General features: G+C 30.0%; 2 protein-coding genes across 2 annotated transcripts; both read left to right on the top strand.

Annotated features, from left to right (window-relative positions):
• Positions 1-14,895: 14,895 nt before the first annotated feature.
• On the top strand, positions 14,896-15,888 carry CORC01_13764 (tRNA (guanine-N(7)-)-methyltransferase; the record flags this gene model as incomplete). Its single annotated transcript, XM_022625380.1, has 3 exons — positions 14,896-15,044; positions 15,115-15,341; positions 15,401-15,888. The coding sequence occupies 3 exons, from the start codon at positions 14,896-14,898 to the stop codon at positions 15,886-15,888; spliced, it is 864 nt and encodes a 287-aa protein (XP_022468105.1).
• A 544-nt stretch (positions 15,889-16,432) lies between these two features.
• Positions 16,433-20,311, top strand: CORC01_13763 (uncharacterized protein; the record flags this gene model as incomplete). Its single annotated transcript, XM_022625379.1, has 1 exon — positions 16,433-20,311. One exon carries the CDS (start codon positions 16,433-16,435, stop codon positions 20,309-20,311), a length of 3,879 nt encoding a protein of 1,292 aa, XP_022468104.1.
• Between the last annotated feature and the right edge of the window lie 1,225 nt (positions 20,312-21,536).

The following is a 21,536-nucleotide window of genomic DNA, read 5'->3' as shown; positions in this document are numbered from 1 at the left end:
CATAGTTAATCCTTTTCGAAGTATAAATATTATATAGCGACTTATTATTATAAATATAACGTCTTTTAAAATATTAGGTATATTTTTTAATAATTAGGACCCCTGTTTTTTATAGTTATTTGAGTAGTCTTTTCTTATTTTTTCGTTCCCTTTCTTACTTATTTTTTAATTTAATTAATTTATAATAGTTTTTAATTTTATTTAGATTAGTAATAATTTTATAGTTCTCTCTTCTTTTCTTCTTATAATATTCGTAATAAAAAAAAGAATTAAAGTATTCCGGATTATATATATTTAAATTAAAAAAGTAGTATAGGCCGTTTTTAATATAATATTTATAGATTTTGTCGCTATACTAAAACTTAATCTAGTTTTTAAACTATATCGAACTCCGACCGTTTTTTTTAATTTTTTTTTTTTAATAATCGTTCGTTATTATTTAAAGTTTATAGTTCCTTATCCCTATTTAAAAAAGATAAGCTATCTTTTTTATTATAGTTATTACGTAGCTTTTTAAAATTCCGAAAAGTAAATGCCGAGGTATTAATAAAAAAAAAGGCCTTTCGTTTTTAATTACCGTTAGAGTTCTTATTTAATAGCTATTATTAATTATTTTATATTAATTGTGAGTTAAATGGGATATAATTAAGGGGTTCTTCGTTACGGTTAAGTTATTTAGTATTTTTATTATTCTCTTTTTAATTATTTATTTTGCTATTGTTCGGAATTTAAAATAGTTTATTATTTGGCTAATCCTCCTCCGGTCTTAGCTAGTTAATAAATAAGTCTTATTTTATAACTTCCTTTATTTTATTATTAGCGAGTATAAAGTCTTTTATATTTTTATTTTATAAAAGGGTTATATCTTATTACGGGTCGTTAAGTTTTATTCCCTATTAAATTTTAGTTATTCCGATATAAAAAAGACGTTTTTTATTAAGTAATTAAATATAATATACGGCCTTAAAGTCTATATTAACGAAATAGCCGACCTATCCCCTTAGCGTATATAGTTTTTTTTTATCTTTAGTTTTTAAAAAGATAATTACTTAGACCTTATTTTTTTATATTATATTATATACTTTTATATAATAAAAATAAAAAAATATATTAATACCTCTTTTTAAGATTTTCCTATAGATTTCTTAACGAAAACTTTTAAATATATTATAAAAGTTTTAAAAAAAACTTTTAAAAAATCTTAAGGATTTTTTTATAATTTTTTTAAAAAAAACGAAAAAAATTTTAAAGATTTTTTTAAGATTTTTTTTAAAAAAATCTTAGGGAAATTTTAAAAAAATCTTAAGCTTTTTTAAACGTTTTTTTTAAAAGAAATTTTTAAAAAATCTTAAGAACTTCGCGGCTTTTTTTTTTTAAGTAATTATATATAAAAAATAAGAAATTTAATTATAAACCGTAATAATTATTATTATATAAAAATTAATTTCGATTGCGAAATCTTTATAAATATAATAATTTATATTGCTATAGAAATTATATATTAAAGAGTTTTATTATAAAATAAAGTTTAATATATAAAGTAAATAGATATATAAAAAAATTAATATAATAATATAATAATAAATACGTAGTTTTATAAATAATATAAAGAAAAATAAGTATATATATATTAATCTATTCTTTTTAAAAGTATCGCTCCTAAATACGAAAATAATTTTTATTTTATTTTATTTTAATATCTATTACGTATAAAGTTTTAAATAGCGCCGGAAAACTTAACTTAAATCTTTATTTATAGCTTTTTTTATTACGGTATTTTTTAAAGCTTTAGTTATTTTATTAATAGTATAAAAAAATAAAGTAGTAACGTTATTAAAAGATATATTATTTATAATCTAAGCGTTTAGTTCGATTATAATTATATAATAAAGATTAGCTTAATTAAATTTAATATTATAAAGGTAACTTTTAACTATTATAATTATTATAACGGTAGTTTTACGTTTATCAGTATAGGAAATTAAGGCGAGTTTTTAATTATAATAATATTTTTTTTGGGCGGTTTTATTTATAGAGTAAGTAAATTTAGCTATATTTATTATAAATTTAAATATAATAAGGACTTTTATTAAATAAAAGTATAAGATAACGGATTCGTTTATAATAAGGTTCATAAGAATTATATAGATTATACGGTATATAATAATTATATTAATAATACCTTTATTATAAAGGATAAGTACATATCTATTATCTTTTTAATTAATTATATTCGGCTTAAGCTTAAATTTATAGGCTATTTTTTTAAATAAGAACTTATAAAAGTTTTTATTAATAATTAAAATACGAGCTTTTTTTACGGCTATAATAATATTTATACTTATAAATATAATATTTATTTTTAAAAAATAAGGGGTAGGAGTATTAATAAAGAGTTATTATTAAGTATTTTAAAATAAGTTATTATTTATAGATTTATTAATAAAATTAATAGCGATACGCTTACGGGAAGTTTAGCGGGAGCTATTAAATAATTAATTAGCAAGTTTTAGTTTTAAAAGCTTAATAGCGATGGCTTTATTAAGGAATTCTTAAAGTATATTTTTTATTTTTAGGTTGTTATTTTATAAGCTTAGTATAGTAGTAGCGAAGTCTTTTTTAATTATGTTATTAATAGCTAAGGTCTTAATTAATCCTTATACGGCCTTAAGGAAGTAAAGTGATTTATATACCTCCGCTATTAGCTTAACATTAAGATTATTCTTATTAATATATTAAAAAAAAGTAATATATATGCTATTAGCGTTGCGGTTTTAATTAATTATAATTATAACCGGTGTTTTAATAAAGATAATAAAAAGATTAAGAGTTTACGAGATTACTTCGGTATTAATATCGGTATTAAGCGTATTAAATAATTCTTTATTATCGTTAAGTTTCTAAAGAAAAAGGTCGAGATTTATAAGGATTACCGGTTTTTAAATATAATTTAATAGCGTTTAATTTTTGTATATAGGGATGCTGTTTTGGCTTAGCTTAGTAACGTGAGGTGGCTAAGGGTTTTTTAAGAAAACTCGTCTTATATACTCCTTATTAAAACTAATATTAAAATCCAAACGATTTTAAAAAATAATATATTATATAGTAAAAGTATTAAATTATATATATCTATATTTAATAACTTAATTTTATAAACGATAAGTAAAAGCTTTATTTTTATAAAGGTATTTATTTATACGCTTATTTAATTTAATATTTTTAATAAAACCTTTTTCTTTATTATAAATATATAATATATAAAAATAGTTATAAAATTCGAGGTCTTTTAAATACCGGCCGTTTTTATATAAAATATAAAAGAATCTTTTAAAATCGTGATTTTTTAAAGGGTATTAATACGTAATATTAAAGATAAAGTATTATATCCGTATTTTACGACATATAGGAAAGGGGTTATAAAAGGAAATCCTTTTATATATTAAGTAATATATTATTAAATAAAAATAATATAAATAAAAATAATAATAATAATAAGTTAGAAATTAAAAAGAGGAAAAAAGAAAAAAAAAAGAAAAAAAAAAGAAAATAAATAATAAATATAAGCATATAAAAGGGATTATATAAAAAATCGTAGGCTTTTATAAATATAAATCTTAATAAGTTTTTTTTTTAAAAAATCTTTAAGATTCCGTAATAGTAAATAATAATATTATTATACTATTACTTAGTAGTAAAGTTTTAAAAGGTAATTTATTATTTAAATTTTTTTATTAGCTAACGATTAGTTTATATAAACAGCGGGGTTGTTTTTTAGCAGTTATTTTATTAAAAAGTGTGGATAGTGCTTTGATTTTTTTTTGATTTTTTAGAAAAATTAAAGAACTATTGTTTTTTAAGTTTTGTTAATTTTTTAAAAAGAATTTTTTAAAGACCTTTTATTATATTATTTCTTCCGACTATTTTAGTCTTTTTTTTTTATATATATTAGATAGTAATTTTTTTTAATTTTTTTAATATTAATTAAATAGCTTTTAATTTTATTACAAATATACTATATATATATTTATTTTTAACGTCGGCTAGTTATCGTTCGTAGGTTTTTATTAAATTTAGTGTTTTTATTATATTTATATTTATTTAGATATTATAGAAATAGGGGTAATTTTTTTATTTAATAAGGTATTACGTTTTCTACGGCCTTCGGCTTTTAATTAAGATATATTTATTTCAAAAAATTTTATTTTATAATAATTAAACTAATCTTTTTATTTTGTTTATTATGGATTATTTACGTTTATTAATACGGCCGATAGCGTTATTTAGTAAAAAGGATTTTTTTTTAGATTTTAAGCTAGTATTAAATAGGTTATTAATATTACTAAGTAAATATTTATAATCGATAAGAGGTTAAGTTTATATATTAAAGGACCGACTCGCTTTATTACTTATATTAACTTAGTATATTAAAGGGATATCTTTTTTAATAAGTTTTTAAATAGTTTATAGCCTTTTTTTAGCTAAAAATAAACGAAATCTTTTAAAGCGAATACGATATAACGATATTTTTTATTAAATATTATTTTTATTTATATTTATTTTTTTATAATAAAAAGTTTAGTTTTTTTTAAAAGTATATTTTTATTAAAAGTAATATTTACGTCGTTTAATAAATTTAATAAGCTGTTAGTTTTAAATTTATAAAATAGTTCGTTTAATAAGTATTTTATTATCGTAACGTATTTGTTATTAAAGTTAAATTATATAACAATAATATTTTTAAGTTAATTTATATTTAGATACGATATATATTATATTTATAATACGGTTTCGACGGTTTAATTTTTTTATTTTAATTATTTATTTATTTAAAAGTAATAAGTTATTAAGAATTTAAGGCTTATGTTAAGTTTTTTTTATAAAGTTTATTAAAATTCGGATAAGAATTTTAGGTTTTGGTTTAAGATAATATTTTTAAAGATTTCTTAATTATAAAACTAAAATATTTATATAAATATAATAATTTAATTTATTAAAATATACGTTATATAGCCGGGGATAATAATAATAAATTTTAAAAATTTATTTATAACGATTATTATTAAATTAAAAAAAGGATAATTTAGTAATTTTTATAAAATATTATTTATGAAAACTTTAAATAGACTTGTAATAAAGTTTATAATAATAATATAAAAAAGAATCGCTAATATTAAAATAAGTTATAAAGCCTTAATTAGTTTTTTATAATTTTTTTTTATAAATTTATAAATTAAATAATATTAACGGTATTTTTTAATTTTCGTTATTAAATTTTTAATAATGAATTTATTTTATAACTCGTATTAAACTCGTTTATTTTTATAATATTAATTTTCGTTATAAATTATAATAATAAATTCCGTAGTTACGTCGTTCGGAATATATAATTTTTATTTTTTATTATAATTTAAATAGTAAAAGAGTCCTTAATTTAAGTTAAATAGTAAATAAAAATCTAAGTTCGCTCGTTATAATATTTTATAATATTATTTTTATTTAAGAGTTTTTTTATATCTTTAACAAATTCGTTTTTTTATATTAAAAGAAATTAATATATTTATAAATTAATATATTAATAATTCGTTTTAAATTTTATTTAGCTATTTTTTATTATTAAGGTTTAGGTATCTGTTATCTAAAGGTATTTTTGAAAATATGTTTAGGATAATATTATTTACTTTTAAAATATAAATATATATAAATTAAAATTATAAGAGATATTTAGTAATTAAAACGAGTTAAAAATTAACGTATTTACGGTTAATTATAAATAAGGTTATTTACTATATAGCTTTATATATAAAGGCGTAGTTAGTAAGGATAATAGTTAGATTTTTTTTAACCGATTAAATTATTATTCTCGTTTTATAAATAATTTATATAAAATATATTACTTTAAGTTCTATAGGTTAGTATTTTTTTTTAACGTTTAAGAATATTTTGTTAAAATATATAATAAATTAAATTAATATATAAGGAATTAGGGTTTTTAAGTTTTATTCCGTATTAAGTTTAAAATAAAAAAGTATTACATTATATCCTTTTTTATAAAAGGCGTTTAATTATATAAATAATATACAGAAGGGATTATAATAGAATAAGGCGGTAGATTTTATAAAGGCTTATTTAATATTTAAGAAAAATATTTTTTCTTTAATAGTTAAGTCGATAGTTACCGTATTATAAAAATATTTCTTAACCGACCTTTAATATTTTTTTTATTTTTAAACTTTTATTAATAAGTTAGTTTTTTATTATTAAAAAAAGTTAATTTTTATAATATAGCGAGGGATAAAGTATTAAAAGTAATTTATAGAATTTATTTATTTTTTTAAAACTAAAAGGTTCTTAAGGAAATATATAAGTTTAAATATTTTAATACGATTTTCGGTATTTTAAAATTTAAAAGCGTTTATATTAAAATTTAAAAACTTAATAAATAAAAAACCGACGAATAATTTATTAAAAGAAAGCGTAATATTTTTTTATTTTAAAACGGAGAATATTTATTATAAATAATATATATATTCTTTTTTTATATTTAAAGTAATAATAATATCGTTTATAAATACCTAAGCGTATTTTTAATATTTATAAAGAAGATTATTAATGAATTTTTAGGTATAGGTTAGCGAATTACGAAAATTTATTAATATAATTATTAATATTTTTTATTTACAATAGCTAATTATTGTTAATCGTTTTTAATATTTTTTTTAATTAAAAATTAATAGAAAAATATTTTTATATTAATTTTAGTAATAAAAGCTTTTTTTTTAACTTTTTTTATAATTTTGGATTATAACAGTAATAAGTATACGTTTAAAATTGTGACTTTATTAAGCGTTTAAAAATTTATTATTATATATTTTTTGCGTTTTTTATTTATTTATTTTTATATTACGAAAAGGGGAGCTTTGAATAATATAAAGAATTTGATTTATTTAGCTTATTTTTTTATGTATATATTGTTTATTTTGTTATTAATGAATTGTTAATCCTCGATATTTTATAGGAAGACTCGTTGGTTTATTTTATATTTATAGTAGTTTAAGATAAGCGGAATAATTATTTTTTTTTAATTTAATTTATATAAATTTAGTGAGCTTTTATATAAAAAGAAATTTGGAAACGATTATTATTATTTAGTATATAAATTATTTATTTTAATTGAATATAATAACGTTTTTTTAAGTTTTAATAAAGTTGTTTTTTTTATTTTATTTAATTTTTATTTTTAAATTTTAGTTAAAGTATTTATTAAAAATATTTTTATTTAGCATTAAGTTATAGGTTATAGGAAATACTAATATATCGGTTAGATAGTTAATATTAGACAGAGGCCGGATTATAATATCGGTTTTTATTTATTATAAAAAACTAAGTCGCTAATTACGACGAAGCTTTAAAGGGTATAATAAATGGTTTTTAATATATATTATTAATTAATAACTTATTATATAGTATATTTCGTTACCGTGATTAAGTTTAAATAGTAATAAGTTTATTTTAAATTTTTTATTATTCGTATTAATATGAATATATTAAAGAAGGGTGGGATAGTTTAGTTTTATATCGCTCTAGCGACGTAAGTTCTTAAGGATTATTTAATAAAGATTATTGTTAGTATTTTAAAATTATTATAGTTTTTAATATAGATCTTTTCGTTTAAATTAAAAATATTTATATAATTAAGGATATTAAACTCTTAGCCGATAAGGATTCTTATTTATAAATCCTTAAGTACCTAGGCTCTAAAATATAATTTTACGATAACGATCTTTTTATTAACTTAGCTTGTAATATATAGGTCGAATAGTGCTTATCCTAGGCTTTTTGTTTATTTAATATCGATAAAAAATTAATTAAAAATGCGGTTAATTATATAACTTAATATACAAAGTAAAATATTTTTATAGATAACTAATCGTCCTATTTTTAAGTTTATATAAGCTTATTTTTATAAGCTATAGAAGCTAAGGTTAATTATAATTTTTATATAAATATAATTATAAAATATTGCGTATAAGTTAGCGGTTTATTATAATAAACTTTTTATTATTTTTAATTACGGGTTAATTTTAATTATATTTTAATAAGTTAAATAATAATTTTATTAATACTTTTTTTTTATTTAAAACGATATTATAGGATTTGTAGTTAAAAAAAAGGAAGTAAATATTATTATATTTTAAAATATACTAATAGTTTAATAGAATAATAACGTCGTTAAGGATATTTATTTTTTTAAGCTTTTTATCTTTTATAGTTAAATTATTTTAATTTAATAAGTTTATAGCGTTTATTTATAAATTAATATAGAATATATTTATTATATAAAAACTTTTATTTTATATTTATTTTTAAATAATTATATTAATTATACCGTCCTCGTTTTAAATATAAACGTTTTAAATAATATATATTCCTTTTTTTTAATATTTTTAAATAAGTTGTTTTTATTTTAAGCGATTTAGGTTATTTTTTAAAAGTTATAAATAGTTTTTTTATCAATAAAAAGATTTTTATTACGGCTATTATATTTATTAATTTAACTAATCTATAGACGGTCGTAATTAATAAAAAGGGTTTTTTATTTAGTTTATAATTTCTTTCGGAGCTTTTAGTAATTAAAAATAAATAGATTTAGAATATTAAGTTTTAAATTTAGTAAAAGGGTTAATTTTAGCTTTTAGTTATGATTTTTATTCTCGGTATATATTTCGTTTTTATTTTTTTAGTAATTTATTATTTTTTAAAACTATTCGTTTTAATCAACTATTTTATTTAAATAAGGTTTACCGGCGATAAAGTTAATATTTATTTTATTATAAACTAATCTTAAGAAGTAGCTAGATAAATATCCCGCGTTCTAGGCTAATCGATTAATTTTAATTAAAAAATACTTAATATTTTTATTATTTTTAATATTTTTTAAATTATAATATAGCCGGTTAAGTTATTATATAGCGATAGCTTTTAGTATTTTAAAACGTTAATAAAGGAAAAGAGCCTAGGCTTTGAGACCGTATTTAATATTTTTAAGTTTTTTTTATTATTATATTTTTAAATCGTTAGTATATTATTTATTTACGGTTTTTAATAAGTATTTATTTAAGTTAAAAATAATAGTTTTTATATAAGCAAGAGATTACTTTACGTATTATTAAAAGGCGTTAATAAAACGATTAACGTTAATTTAAATAATTTTTATGTTTTTTATTTTTATATCGTAAATATTATTATATTTAATTATAAGTTTAAATTATCTAATATTTTTTATTTAAAAGCGGAAATTTATTATAAAAATTTTTATCGGTAAAGAAGGTTATAAATTTTTATTATCGTCCGGATTATTATTAAGGAAATTTTTAAAATTTTACGGTAAGTAGCGAGATAGCGGTTTTTAAAAGCCTTATTTTATTATTAAAAAAGATAAGTATTTTATTTTATAGTATAGGGGGTCGTATTCGTAATTAAACTTAATATTAAAGTCTTTTAATTATTTATAATTTACTTTTTGCTAGGCCTATTAATTTAGATTATTTTAGTATTAATTTTAATTAGTTTACTTTATAATTTTATTTAATATTACGCGACGTAAGAAGTCGTAATAGTTATAGCCTTATTATCCCCTGTACTTATTTTTAATATAAATTTTAATATAATTAAGTATAGTTTAGTATAAAGTTCCTTAAAAAATATATATATATTTTTTTTAAACTAAAGTTTTTTAATTTAGTAGAGGGGAGCGTAATTTATTTTTTATATATAGGGATAGAAGGTTATTAAATAAATATGTTATATTTAGTGAAAAGTTAATAGGTTAGGTAAAACCTTACGTCGAACTTTATAACTTTTCTTTTTTATTAAATCGATTTAAAATAAAAAATATTTTTTTTAAGTGCTTTTTTTTTAGTTAATAATTATAATAATATAAGGGTTTTTAATTATTTTATAATAAAAAAGATAAGAGGATTAGTGCTTACTTTTAGCGCAGGGGGAGTCTTTTTTAATCGCTTTAATAATAGCCTCGGTTTATATAAAAATAAATTAAATAGGATTTCCTCCGTAATATTTATAATATTTATAACAAAAAAAAATAGGAGGGCCTTACGTTATTATAAATAAGGGTATATTTTATTTTAATATTTATTTTTATTTTTAAATTATTTAAAGAACGCGGTTTTAAATTTCGATAAGTATATATATTATATTTATATATAAAAAATCTTTTAATATACTTAAACGCTCCTTTTCGATTCGATAGCTACCTTAGCGATACGTAAAATTAATATAATAAGGGCGTTTAATCGGTTAAGTATTTTAAACCGGTAGTAATTTTAAGTATAATAATTAATTAACTAAGCAGCTCGATCGGCGTCTTTTAATAAAAAGATAATATTAAAATCCTAAGGGAGATAAATAATATTATCGCCTTTTATTAATTAAAGATATTTAATAATAAAATTACGGCTTTTTAATTAGCTTATTTTTTAAATAAGGTCGATATTTTTTAATTAGCTTATTAAATTTAAAAAAGTTAACGCTTTTTAACTTATTTTTTTAAAATATAAATATATTACTTAGTTTATTAAAAAAAAGTTATATTATTAATTATTATACGCTTTTATATAATAAAAATAAAAAAATATATTAATACTTTTTTTTAAGATTTTTTTATAAATTTCCTAGCGAAATCTTTTAAATATATTATAAAAATTTTAAAAAAAACTTTTAAAAAATCTTAAGGATTTTTTTATAATTTTTTTTAAAGAAAACGAAAAATTTTTTAAAGATTTTTTTATAATTTTTTTTAAAGAAATCTTAGGGAAATTTTAAGGAAATTTTAAGTTTTTTTAAATATTTTTTTTAAAAGAAATCTTTAAGAAATCTTAGGAATTTCGCGGCCTTTTTTTTTTTTAAATAACTATATACGAAAAATAGGAAATTTAGTTATAGACTGTAATATATTAACTCTTTTTTAAATTTTAGTTTTTTTTTATATACTTTTTCCTAAGGGGTTAGGTATATCGTACAAGGGACGTTAGGTTCGTTAGGTTTGTTAAGGTTTTTTAAGTTCTCTAAGTTCTCTAAGTTTTCTAAATTCTCGATATTTAATCGTAACGTAAAGGCTTTAACTTTTAATATTTTAGATAAGGAACGATTTTTTAATTAAATAGAATAGTAAATAACTTCCGGCTAAAGGTTCTAGGGAAAAGCTAAGACTACGATTAACTCTAAAGCCTTTTTAATAATAATTTTTAAGATTTAATTTATTATTAAGAGCTTTTAGATTATTATTATAACTTTGTCCCTTATAATCCGATTAACCTTTTTATAAGTTCTTTTTATATAATAGTATTATATAGCTATAGGTTTAAGATAATAATTAATTTTCGTTAGTTAATTACCGATAGTACCGATATAGAATTCTTAATTAAAACGGTAGGCCCTAATTATAATATTAAAAGCTTTTTTAATATCTTAATAAAATGTTTTAAAAACCTTAGGAAGTGCTCCTTTAAAAATAATAAGTGCTCGAAATATAAAGTATATAATATCGTTAATAATAAATAAAAAATATTTTATATCGTCGTATCCTTAAATAAGGTACGGTCTTTACGTATCTATACATATTAAAGCTCTAAATTCCTTCTCCCGTTAAGTAATTAGGTCCCTAAGAACCTTATTTAGAGCCTTAATAGATTAGTATATTAAATAAATCTCGTTAATATTAATCTTTTTTATAATATTGGTTTTAGTAATATTAATCTTAGTACTAACTTCCAATAGTTAAATTATATTATAAAGATTAAAATATCTTAATCTACGGTACTAAAGCTAAACTTTATCGTCGTACGTAACGAGTTTAGTAAATAATAATTTAAAAATAACGACCTTTTCGGTAGTTTTTAATTAAAAGTAGAAAAGTTTATTATATTATTTAGCATATCCGACTAGTTTTTTACTACTCTCGATAATAATCTACTCGGTATTTTATATTTTATAAAGTTTTCTTTTAATAACTAGTTACGAAAGTAATATAATATTATAACGTGCTTTAAATATAAAGGTAACTTTTATAAGGTTAAGAGGTCTCTTAGTCCCGTCTAAGCTTATTAGGACGAAACGAATATTACCTCCCCTTTTTATTTTTAAAGAAGCGTTCTTATTAATAAAGCTAATATTTATATTAATTAGTTATAGTATATTAAACTATTTTTTATTTTTAAATAGATAAATATCGGCGCCGGAGTTTAAAAAAACAATATCGGAGCTATTTAGATCTTGAGTTTAAAATATATTGTATTTTAATAGTCTATAAAAAAAACATTACCTTTTAGTAAACTTTTTTTTTTTTATATACTTTTTCCCTTAGCTCCCCCTATTTAATAATCTCCCTTTTACATTTTATCTAAAGTATCGCGTTAATAAAAGAACCTAAAATCGAGGGGTTAAAAAAAAGTAGCTTATTATCGAGATGTCTATTTAGACTAATAGAATTATTATAATTATCGTCGTTTAGATTCTTATCTATTACTATATTAATATCGGTATCTTTCTTTTTAATAAGGCTATTACTAATTTTAATAAGGGTCTATATAAAAAGCTTCGGAGCGCTTTTTATATTATAAAATACTTTTTATACTAATATATAAAATAAGAAATAAATCTCGACTATAATACTAAAAGGCTTGTTCGAAATATCGATTATTAAAATATATTAACCGTCGATTTAGTCCCGATTTTAAAAAACGATACGGCCGGTATTAATTATTTTGTATACTATTTTTTAAATTATTTTAATAAAGCGATGCGATGTAGGCTCTTATTACGAAAAATCGGGATTATTCGTAGTAATAATAGTTTAGGTAACGTTATTATTTATATCGTAGTTAATAGTGTATCTAAAGATAACTATAATTTCTTTATTATTACTAGTTATAGATCGGTAAAAGGAAAGAAAAGCCTTACCGTCGGTTATAATATAAAGTTCTTTAGGCTTAGATTTAGTAAAAAATAATAAGTTAACGGTCTTATCGTTTTTAGGACTTTCTTTATCTTTTTTAGCCTTCTACTATTTTTCCCTTAATGCTTTAGGTGCCTTTTTTAAATGATTATACTAGTATTCGTTTGCTTTATATCCTTACTTCCCGTAGCCGGAATATTATAATTATAACTTATCGCTATCCCTTTTTAACCGCCTAGATCCGTTTTAACCGCCGTTTTTATTACCTATATCCTAATTATTATTATTATTATTATAATTACGGTAGGATTTAATACTTTCTTTTTTTAAAAAAAGTCGGTTAAAGAGGAAATCTAGGTCTATTTTGTGGTCGGCTTATTAGGCTCGGATCTAATCGTATTAACTTTTAAAATTATTATAAGATCGTAATAGTCCGACAAGTAAATTTAATACTAACTGCCTATTTATATATATTTAACTTATAAAAGTAAGGTCGGCCTTAAATTATCGGTATTTATTAAGAAAATCGATTATACTATCGCTTCTTATAAGGCATAGCTTAGCGATTTTTTTAAAAAATTATTCTTAAATTAATTCCTTAGCGATTATATAACGACTTTTAATTTATTAAAACGCGTCGTAAGCGTTATTTATATTTTCGATTTCGGTAATAATTTTAAAACTAACTTATTTAAGGAGAAGGTTAAATATAAAGCGAGATTTTTTTTAATATTTTTCCTACTTCTTAACTTTTATTTATTATTTAATAAATGTTTAGGCGGGATCGGGGACTAGTTTAAATAATAATAACTTTTCGCTTCTAGATTCTAACCTTATAATTAGTCTTATATATATAAATGTAATATAGACGATATAAAAGTCCTCTTTAGGTTTAGAAATATGTTTTTTTTTTTATTTAGGACGGTTTAGATATTAAATACTTTAGTAGCTCGGTGGAAATCCTTTATTTATTCAAAATAATTAAATTTACTTTAAAATTATTTAATAATAAGAAGTTTTTTAGTAATTTTTATAGTAATAAAATATTTTATATAAAGATCGTGTTTAGTATTATATTTAAAATAGGATAGTATAGCGTAAGTAAAAAAAACGTCTTTTTTTAAAATAATTTCTTTTAATAACTTAAAAGAAGAGTTCTGGGCTTATAACTATTTATAATATAGGTTTAGTAGTTATCTATTGATGTGGATGAAGTAGGAGAAGATCCATCCTCTAAGAGGGATCTCTCTAGTGCCTTTATATGGGCCTATCTAACAAAGGGCTGCTGCCTCTAGCAGCCTACGTACCTGAACCTTCCAGAAGGGACAGGTGTCTTGGGGCACCTTTTTTTAACTAACTTCGAGGCATTCCCTCCTAAGGTTCCATGGGGGGTACAACGCCGGTTCAAAAGTCTAGTTACAGCAATAAATATTCCCTTACCAAAATCACGAATGCCGAGATACCCTTCTTTTCTTTATTATCTTAACTACGTATAATAACTTTAATAATTAAAAAAAAAAAATTAATAATTAAAAAAAGTAAAAACTTGATGTTTAAGAAGCTAACTTTATAAGTATATATAGTAAATTAACGTATATAAGTAGCTAATAACAAGGGGTGTTTAGGATTATTTACCGTAACCAGACTTTCAAACCCACGTTATCCAACAAGGTTCCTTGAAAGTGTGGCCAAGGGAGTTCTCACCGCCTGCCTAATCGGCAGCTCCCACCGTTCCCCTCCATGCAGTACCGCCCAGTCGCATCGCAAATTTTGATTTTCAGGCGGCCAATTGCTCACCTTCAGCGCATATCAGACGACTCCTCTTCCGTGCCGTCTCTATGCCCGCGGACGATTGACTGTGCATACTTCTTCTCTGTCTCTATACTTAGAGACAGTTGATCGGATTCAACCAGAGACCGACAATGAGCAGGCCGGAAAAGAAAACCAAAACCACAAAGCGCGAGGAGTATCGCAATGCGCGTAACCAGGATGGCATGGCTGAGCTGCCCAAAAAGAAGTTCTATCGTCAACGCGCTCATGCAAATCCCTTCTCGGACCATCAATTAGTCTAGTTGAGTCTCAATGGTCATACCGCCCTCTCGCCTCTACTCTCTCGCTAACCGCCACCGTCCCAATCACAGCCCAGCCAGCCCAGACTCCATGAATTGGACACAGTACTATCCCGCCTTCGCAGCCAATAACGAGACTCCTCCCACCGATCCCACAGTTACAGAAACCACAACTCTGGATGCCTCGAAGCCGAAAACGCGCAGTCTCAAGAAGGACGTGGAGGTCGTTGACATTGGCTGCGGCTTCGGAGGCTTGACCGTAGCACTGTCACCGATCCTCCCAGAGACCCTCATTCTCGGTATGTGGACTCTGCTAGCTTGAATTCGGTCAACCCGCTGACCTTTATCTCCTTCACAGGCCTCGAGATCCGGACCTCGGTTACGGAATATGTCCAGGAGCGTATCAAGGCTCTTAGAGCCCAAAATCAGGAGACTGGCGGGTACCAGAATATCAGCTGCCTGCGTGCCAATAGCATGAAGTTCCTCCCCAACTTTTTCAAAAAGGCACAGCTCTCAAAGATCTTCATCTGCTTCCCTGACCCGCATTTCAAAGCACGGAAACATAAGGCCAGAATCGTGTCCACGACACTCAATTCTGAGTATGCCTTTGCGCTGCGCCCGGGAGGCATCGTGTACACAATCACTGACGTCGAACCCCTACATCAGTGGATGGTTGGCCACTTCAACGCACATCCCTCATTCGAGCGCGTGCCTGAGGATGAACAGGAGGCGGACGAGTGTGTCAAGGTGATGGCGTCCGAGACGGAAGAGAGCAAGAAAGTGACGCGGAATCAAGGCCAGAAGCACATCGCGCTTTTCCGCAGGCTGGAAGATCCTCCATGGTGAATAATAAGGACTGGAGCAGAATGATGGCGGGATGACTCTCTGGTAAGAGAGATCTCGGTGCTAGGTCTCGAAAAGTTCAAACAATACCCCCTTCTTCTCGTAGTAGATTCACAAAGACAACTGGATTAGGTCTCAGTCTCAATGGCACTGTGATCATGCCAAGAAAGCGAATCAGGCCAAGCCCAGGCCAATCCACGCTTGGTCATGGTCATCTTACATTCAAGCTCGACGGTCGAATAAGTTATATCCTGCTTGTTTCGGCCGAAAAGCATCTCCTCACCGTAATTCCATGCTACAGCGATGATGCTCGGATAGTTGCATACCCACTCACACAGTGTACCAGGCGTGCCAGGCGTATGTAGGGCCCACCGAGACTCACGCTGCGGCCCGCAAGAATTCACCAAAAGTCGCTAAGCTCTCTCAGGTCAGTGCCTAAGGTACCTCACTATGTAAGTATAAAGCGAACATATGGCACACGGTACTTTCCACTATAAGGCAGCGGGCACGCCGGTAAGGGAATGTCAGGTACATTACATCGAGGTACATGCTCCCATCTTCCTTGCACCGGGAACAAGCGTCGAACGGCCACACCTCAATCATCCGCCATCCACCATCCACACGTGTCTATCGACCCGCACCCTCACGTCTCCTTGAATCGATAAGACCCAGCCAAGTCGACCTGTTCACCCCGTTCAATCTTCCCGACCCAGCAGCTCCCGAGAGTACCGCAAATTTCGACGACGTACAATGTAGCGACAACCCATCGCCCTTCGATACCGATCTGGATATGGCCCTGCAAGGAAGAGAACTGATCCTTGCCGCCATCACATGCTTCATAGCCTGGGGCTACGCCGTCAGCTGGGTCCCGGTCTTGAGATGGGTAGGATACGCCTTGGTCGGAGGGGGCATCTTGACCGTTGTCGCCTTGCTCACCCTCGTCCTCACTACGTCGCGTGGCTTCAGGCGCGGTTTGCGACACCGATCCCCGCGTCCAAATGGCCCTGCATTCCTCGCACCCAAGGCCTGGACCCAACAGGTCTCAAGCCTTCGAGCACGGCAGGCCTACTCGAAAGTTGCCCTCGACCCCAACTCCAGACGCATCTCCAAAGCCCTCGACGACCTCCTTGAACTCATCATACGAGACTTTGTCAGCTCTTGGTATTCCAATATCAGCAAGAACCCGGTGTTCTCCAATGAGGTCGATAAAGCTGTGCGCGATGCCCTCATCCACATCCGAGAGCGCCTCCTGGAGCTCGACCTCGTTGACATCGTCACAACACGAGTGGTTCCGTTATTGAACGCACATTTCCGTGATTTCTACGAGGCTGAGCGAGCTGTTCGAGGGAAGAAGCTCAATCGATCGGTGACGGAATCGGAGGAGCTGGATCTCGCAATTGCCTCTAAATACAAGGATGGGAAGCTTCACCCAGCAGCTTCATTGTCATTCCCCGACACGAAGCTTGTGCAACAAGATTATTTGCGAAACATGGTCTCTGGCATTCTGCCAAAAGTCCTACAGCCCAACGTGCTGGCCAGTCGAGCCGTCTCAAGCATCATTCGAGAGATCGTGGCTTGCGCTGTGCTGTTTCCCGTTATGCAAATCCTGGCTGAGCCCGATACCTGGAATCAAGTGATGGAAAACTATGGACGTTCGATGTTGCAAGATCGGTCGACAGTCCGGAAGTTAAGAGCGGCGTTGGATCAACATGCTTCTCCACTGCCAAGGTCCAGCAAGGCTGCCATTATACCCCGTCTCTCGCCCACCGACAGCGAGAGAAAGTTCGAAAAGTTTATCCGCGCAATACGGAAAGTCAGCAATCTCTCGGATGCTAGGCGGCTACGGAGCGAGGTTGCGAGCCAGCTGAAGCGGGACTCTCTAGAGGAAAACCAGGATCAGGTCTACCTCAGACGACTAGAGATGGGCAAGCGACTACTGGATCAGCGCGTTCAGCTTCTTGCCGTCGGCGGAAGTCGACAGACGTCTGCGACTTTACCCGCCCGTCCGTCCGGTGCTCCACAGGCACCCTCCAAGCTCGAGAACGCATCTCTCGTTGAACTGCTTCGGGATGCATCAGGCTTATCGTATTTCATGGAGTTTATGGACCGTCACCGCATGATGCCTCTGGTCCAATTTTGGCTAGTTGTTGACGGCTTCCGCAACCCTTTGGAGGATGAGGGTCAGGACGACGAGCATCTGCCGTCCAATTTGCCGATGTGGACAGATTCTGACCGTCTGGATTTGGCCCAGATTGACCACGCATATCTATCCAAGTCCGAACTGAAGGTTTCAAACGCTTCTCGAGATGAGGTCCGCGTTTTCCTGAGCGCTGGTAAGACAGCTACTCCTGAGCAGTACTACAGAGCTCGCAGAGCGATTTTGAGGGCTCAGGCAGCTGTTTTGGACGCAATGCAAGCCCAATACTTCCAGGCCTTCAAGAAGTCTGATCTCTTTTACAAGTGTCTGGCCGCACAAGAAGCATCAGCAACAAGCGCACCTCTCCCCGCTGCAGAGCCGTCGGCATCCACTCAAGGACATCCGCCGACGTATCGAAGCTCCCATTCTTTCCAATTCAAGCCTAATCCCGTCACCCGTATAGCCCCTAGGCTAACACGACCGCTGTCAAGGCGAGCTGGTTCAGTGTCGGATTTGGCCAGCCTAAGCCCAAACGGCAGCGGTTCTGAATCGCTTTCTAAGCAACGTCGCTCCTTCGAGGAAGACGCTTCAACCCCGCTGTTCGACGACGATGACTTCGATCAAGAGGGTATGATGGACTCGATCCAAAGCCTTGACCAGGACGCAGGCAAGCCTCCTGTGCCAGATACGAACGTGGTGCAAGCAATGGAAGAAGCTTTGAACAATATTATGGAGGACAATCGGCCGCAAACAGCCGAGGAGTTTAGAGAATCACTGTTTGGTGCGGATGATCAAGTCGACCGGTCAAGTCTGTTTTCTGGAGATAACGAATCCCTCCGCGGATCACTTGAAATGGCAAGGCCTGCACCTTCCTCCAAGGAGGTTGATAAACCAAGTCTGGCATCTCTGGGCCTTGTGAGTGCGGCATCTCGCATCGGAGTATTCGTGGATGACGATCTTTTCGGTGATGAGGACAAGTACCTCTCTGACGAACGAGATGATCCGGAAGAAGAGGCGAAAGGCGATGTGGAGGACGAGATCCAGGAGGCGGCTCCAGGCGATCTCGGACTAGCAGAAGCTATTACGGCTTTGTCTAATGACATCGACCGCCTCGTAGCACAAGATGCTATAGTCGAGTCACTGACGAAGAAGGCAGAGCTCACCAACAACACGGCGGAGCTTCGTATCCTGCGGAAATCCAAGGCGAGTCTGCAACGCGAGATCCGGCGCAAGGAACTTCAAAGGCAACAGTACGTTGTTCAGGAGAGCGACAACAGCCTGTACGGGCGGTCAACGATCAAGATCAAGGCCATACAAGTGGGCAGGGAAGACGATGGGAGGGAATTCGCTCTGTATGTGATTGAGGTACAAAGAGATGCTGGAGAGAAGATGCCAGCCGCGACGTGGATGGTCACTCGCCGATATAGCGAGTTCCACGAGTTGCACCAGAAACTTCGCTCAAGATATCCATCTGTTCGCAATCTTGAATTTCCCAGGCGAAGGATGGTCATGAAGTTCCAGAGTGAATTTCTTCGCAAGCGACGGACTGCCCTTGAGAAGTATCTCCGGGATCTCCTCGAGCTTCCAGAGGCTTGCAGGAGTCGGGACTTGCGAGCATTCTTGTCGCAAAGTGTGATAGCGCAAGGTCAAGATATTGTGGACCGCGAGGACAAGAAAGATATGATCACGAGGTTATACGACTCCGTTACGGATGGCATGGAAGACATCCTGGGCAACATTCCTGTTCTGGACCAGTTGTCTCTGGCTGGTCAGAATCTCATCGCGGCAGCCACAAACCAGCTGAATGCTATGCCACTGCCTGCTAACGAGGACGGTGTCGGCGCTGCTGAGGCTGAGGCTGAACTGAACGCTTTCGAGAACAAGGAGCTAGAGTCTTTCATCAAGCCTATCTGCGACATCTTCCTGGAAGTCTTTGAACTCAACCGAGGTAATAACTGGCTTAGGGGGCGTGCTGTGGTCGTTGTCCTTCAACAGCTGCTAGGCGGAACAATCGAGCGTAAGGTTCGAGACAACGTCAAGATGCTCGTACAAGAAGATGCCATCATTAGGTATATCGCCCTGCTCAGGGATAGCATGTGGCCCGGTGGGGAGATGAATAAGAATAAGCAACCCAGGACGGCATCGGAGAAGAAGAAGACGAGAACGGAAGCCAGCTTGATGTTGGCTACTCTTATACCCGACCTAGCAGGAAGCGTTGTCGGAAGAGTGAATGCTCAAGCAGCCAGCCGGCGTGTGTTTGCAACCTTTAATAATTCGAGGCTCAAGTAAGTTGTTCATCCAAAGCCAAGTTGCTGCTAGTTGTCACATTCCTAACAGGATATCTGTTCTCAGCGCACACCTAGCTTTTACATTCATGGATGAACTGATAGAAACTTTATTTGGCTAAGACGCCGTCTTTATGCGTCGTTTGTCAACTTGACACTCTTGGGTTGCCTTGACAGATGGCGCGGCATAAAGTCCGACATGCATCCATTCAGCCCAGCTCGGCACGTGTCAGGAATGATTATGAGGTTGCATGAGCAGGCGTCTGGTTTATGAATACTCAGTCGGAGACCGCACAGTGGTACAATAGGGAAGAGGAGGACGGGCCAAGAAGTGGCAAATAATTATGAAACGGCAAGAGATACGAGACTGAGCCCATCACGAGCTCCACGAGAATAGAAAGTTCACCAATGATCGCTGTTGTTCGAACACAGCTGGCCAACCGCATGAGGAAGCTGGGCAGAAACCCCCCACTGTCATCATTCGTAAGGCCAATGAAGCATAAGACACATAAGTCACTGGTGATTGAATTGAACGTATGGAGTCCGAGAGCCAGCACGCGCATGCGCAACTCCATTTGACTGAGGGTGTCAGTTGGCACTTGCCCATTACGCAGGGGTCATTGGATCTGAAGTCCCTGAACCGCGAGAGGGCAGTGGTCTCAATAAGCTTCTCCGTTGACAAGTAAGCAAGGTGGTGGGATTTCAGCGGAAAAGGAACAGCAGAGGTCCGCTCTGGTCACAGAACCAGGTTTTAAACGAACAAGGACGCCTTCGCTGGTTTGTGAGTTTCGAGGCCGGGCTGACCTAGGTTTCGGGTTTCAACTATCCCTGAGAGCTGACAGCTCGGTTGAGATTCCGATGATTAAAATAGACATCAAAATATGGATGTATTGGTCATTGAACGCTCGTTATGACTTGGGTCGGGTCAACTTCGGAACAGCTGCACCGCACATTGGAGTATCGAGCATCGAGAGAGCAACTGCTAGCTAATGGAGTATTATCAGATCGTGGACTAATTGGATGGCATGCGTGCGATTGACTCTCTCTACATTGCCATCCCTGATTTGCCACGGGTAGCTGTTGCGGGACAGAGGTGGAGAGTGGTGCGAAGGTGACCTGAGGTTGGTCGCACAAGTTCCAGAGTATTATCAGGTGGAGTCAGCGTGCTGTGAGGTGCTGTCTTGGCACACTTGGCTCCTTGCCATTGCATCTTCCGATTTCCCTCATGG

The sequence above is a fragment of the Colletotrichum orchidophilum genome (genome assembly GCF_001831195.1).
Source record: "Colletotrichum orchidophilum strain IMI 309357 chromosome Unknown Scaffold_212.1, whole genome shotgun sequence".
Lineage (NCBI taxonomy): Eukaryota > Fungi > Ascomycota > Sordariomycetes > Glomerellales > Glomerellaceae > Colletotrichum > Colletotrichum orchidophilum.
The sequence above is the reverse complement of the archived record's forward strand: the minus strand, read 5'-3'. Positions and strand labels throughout refer to the sequence as shown.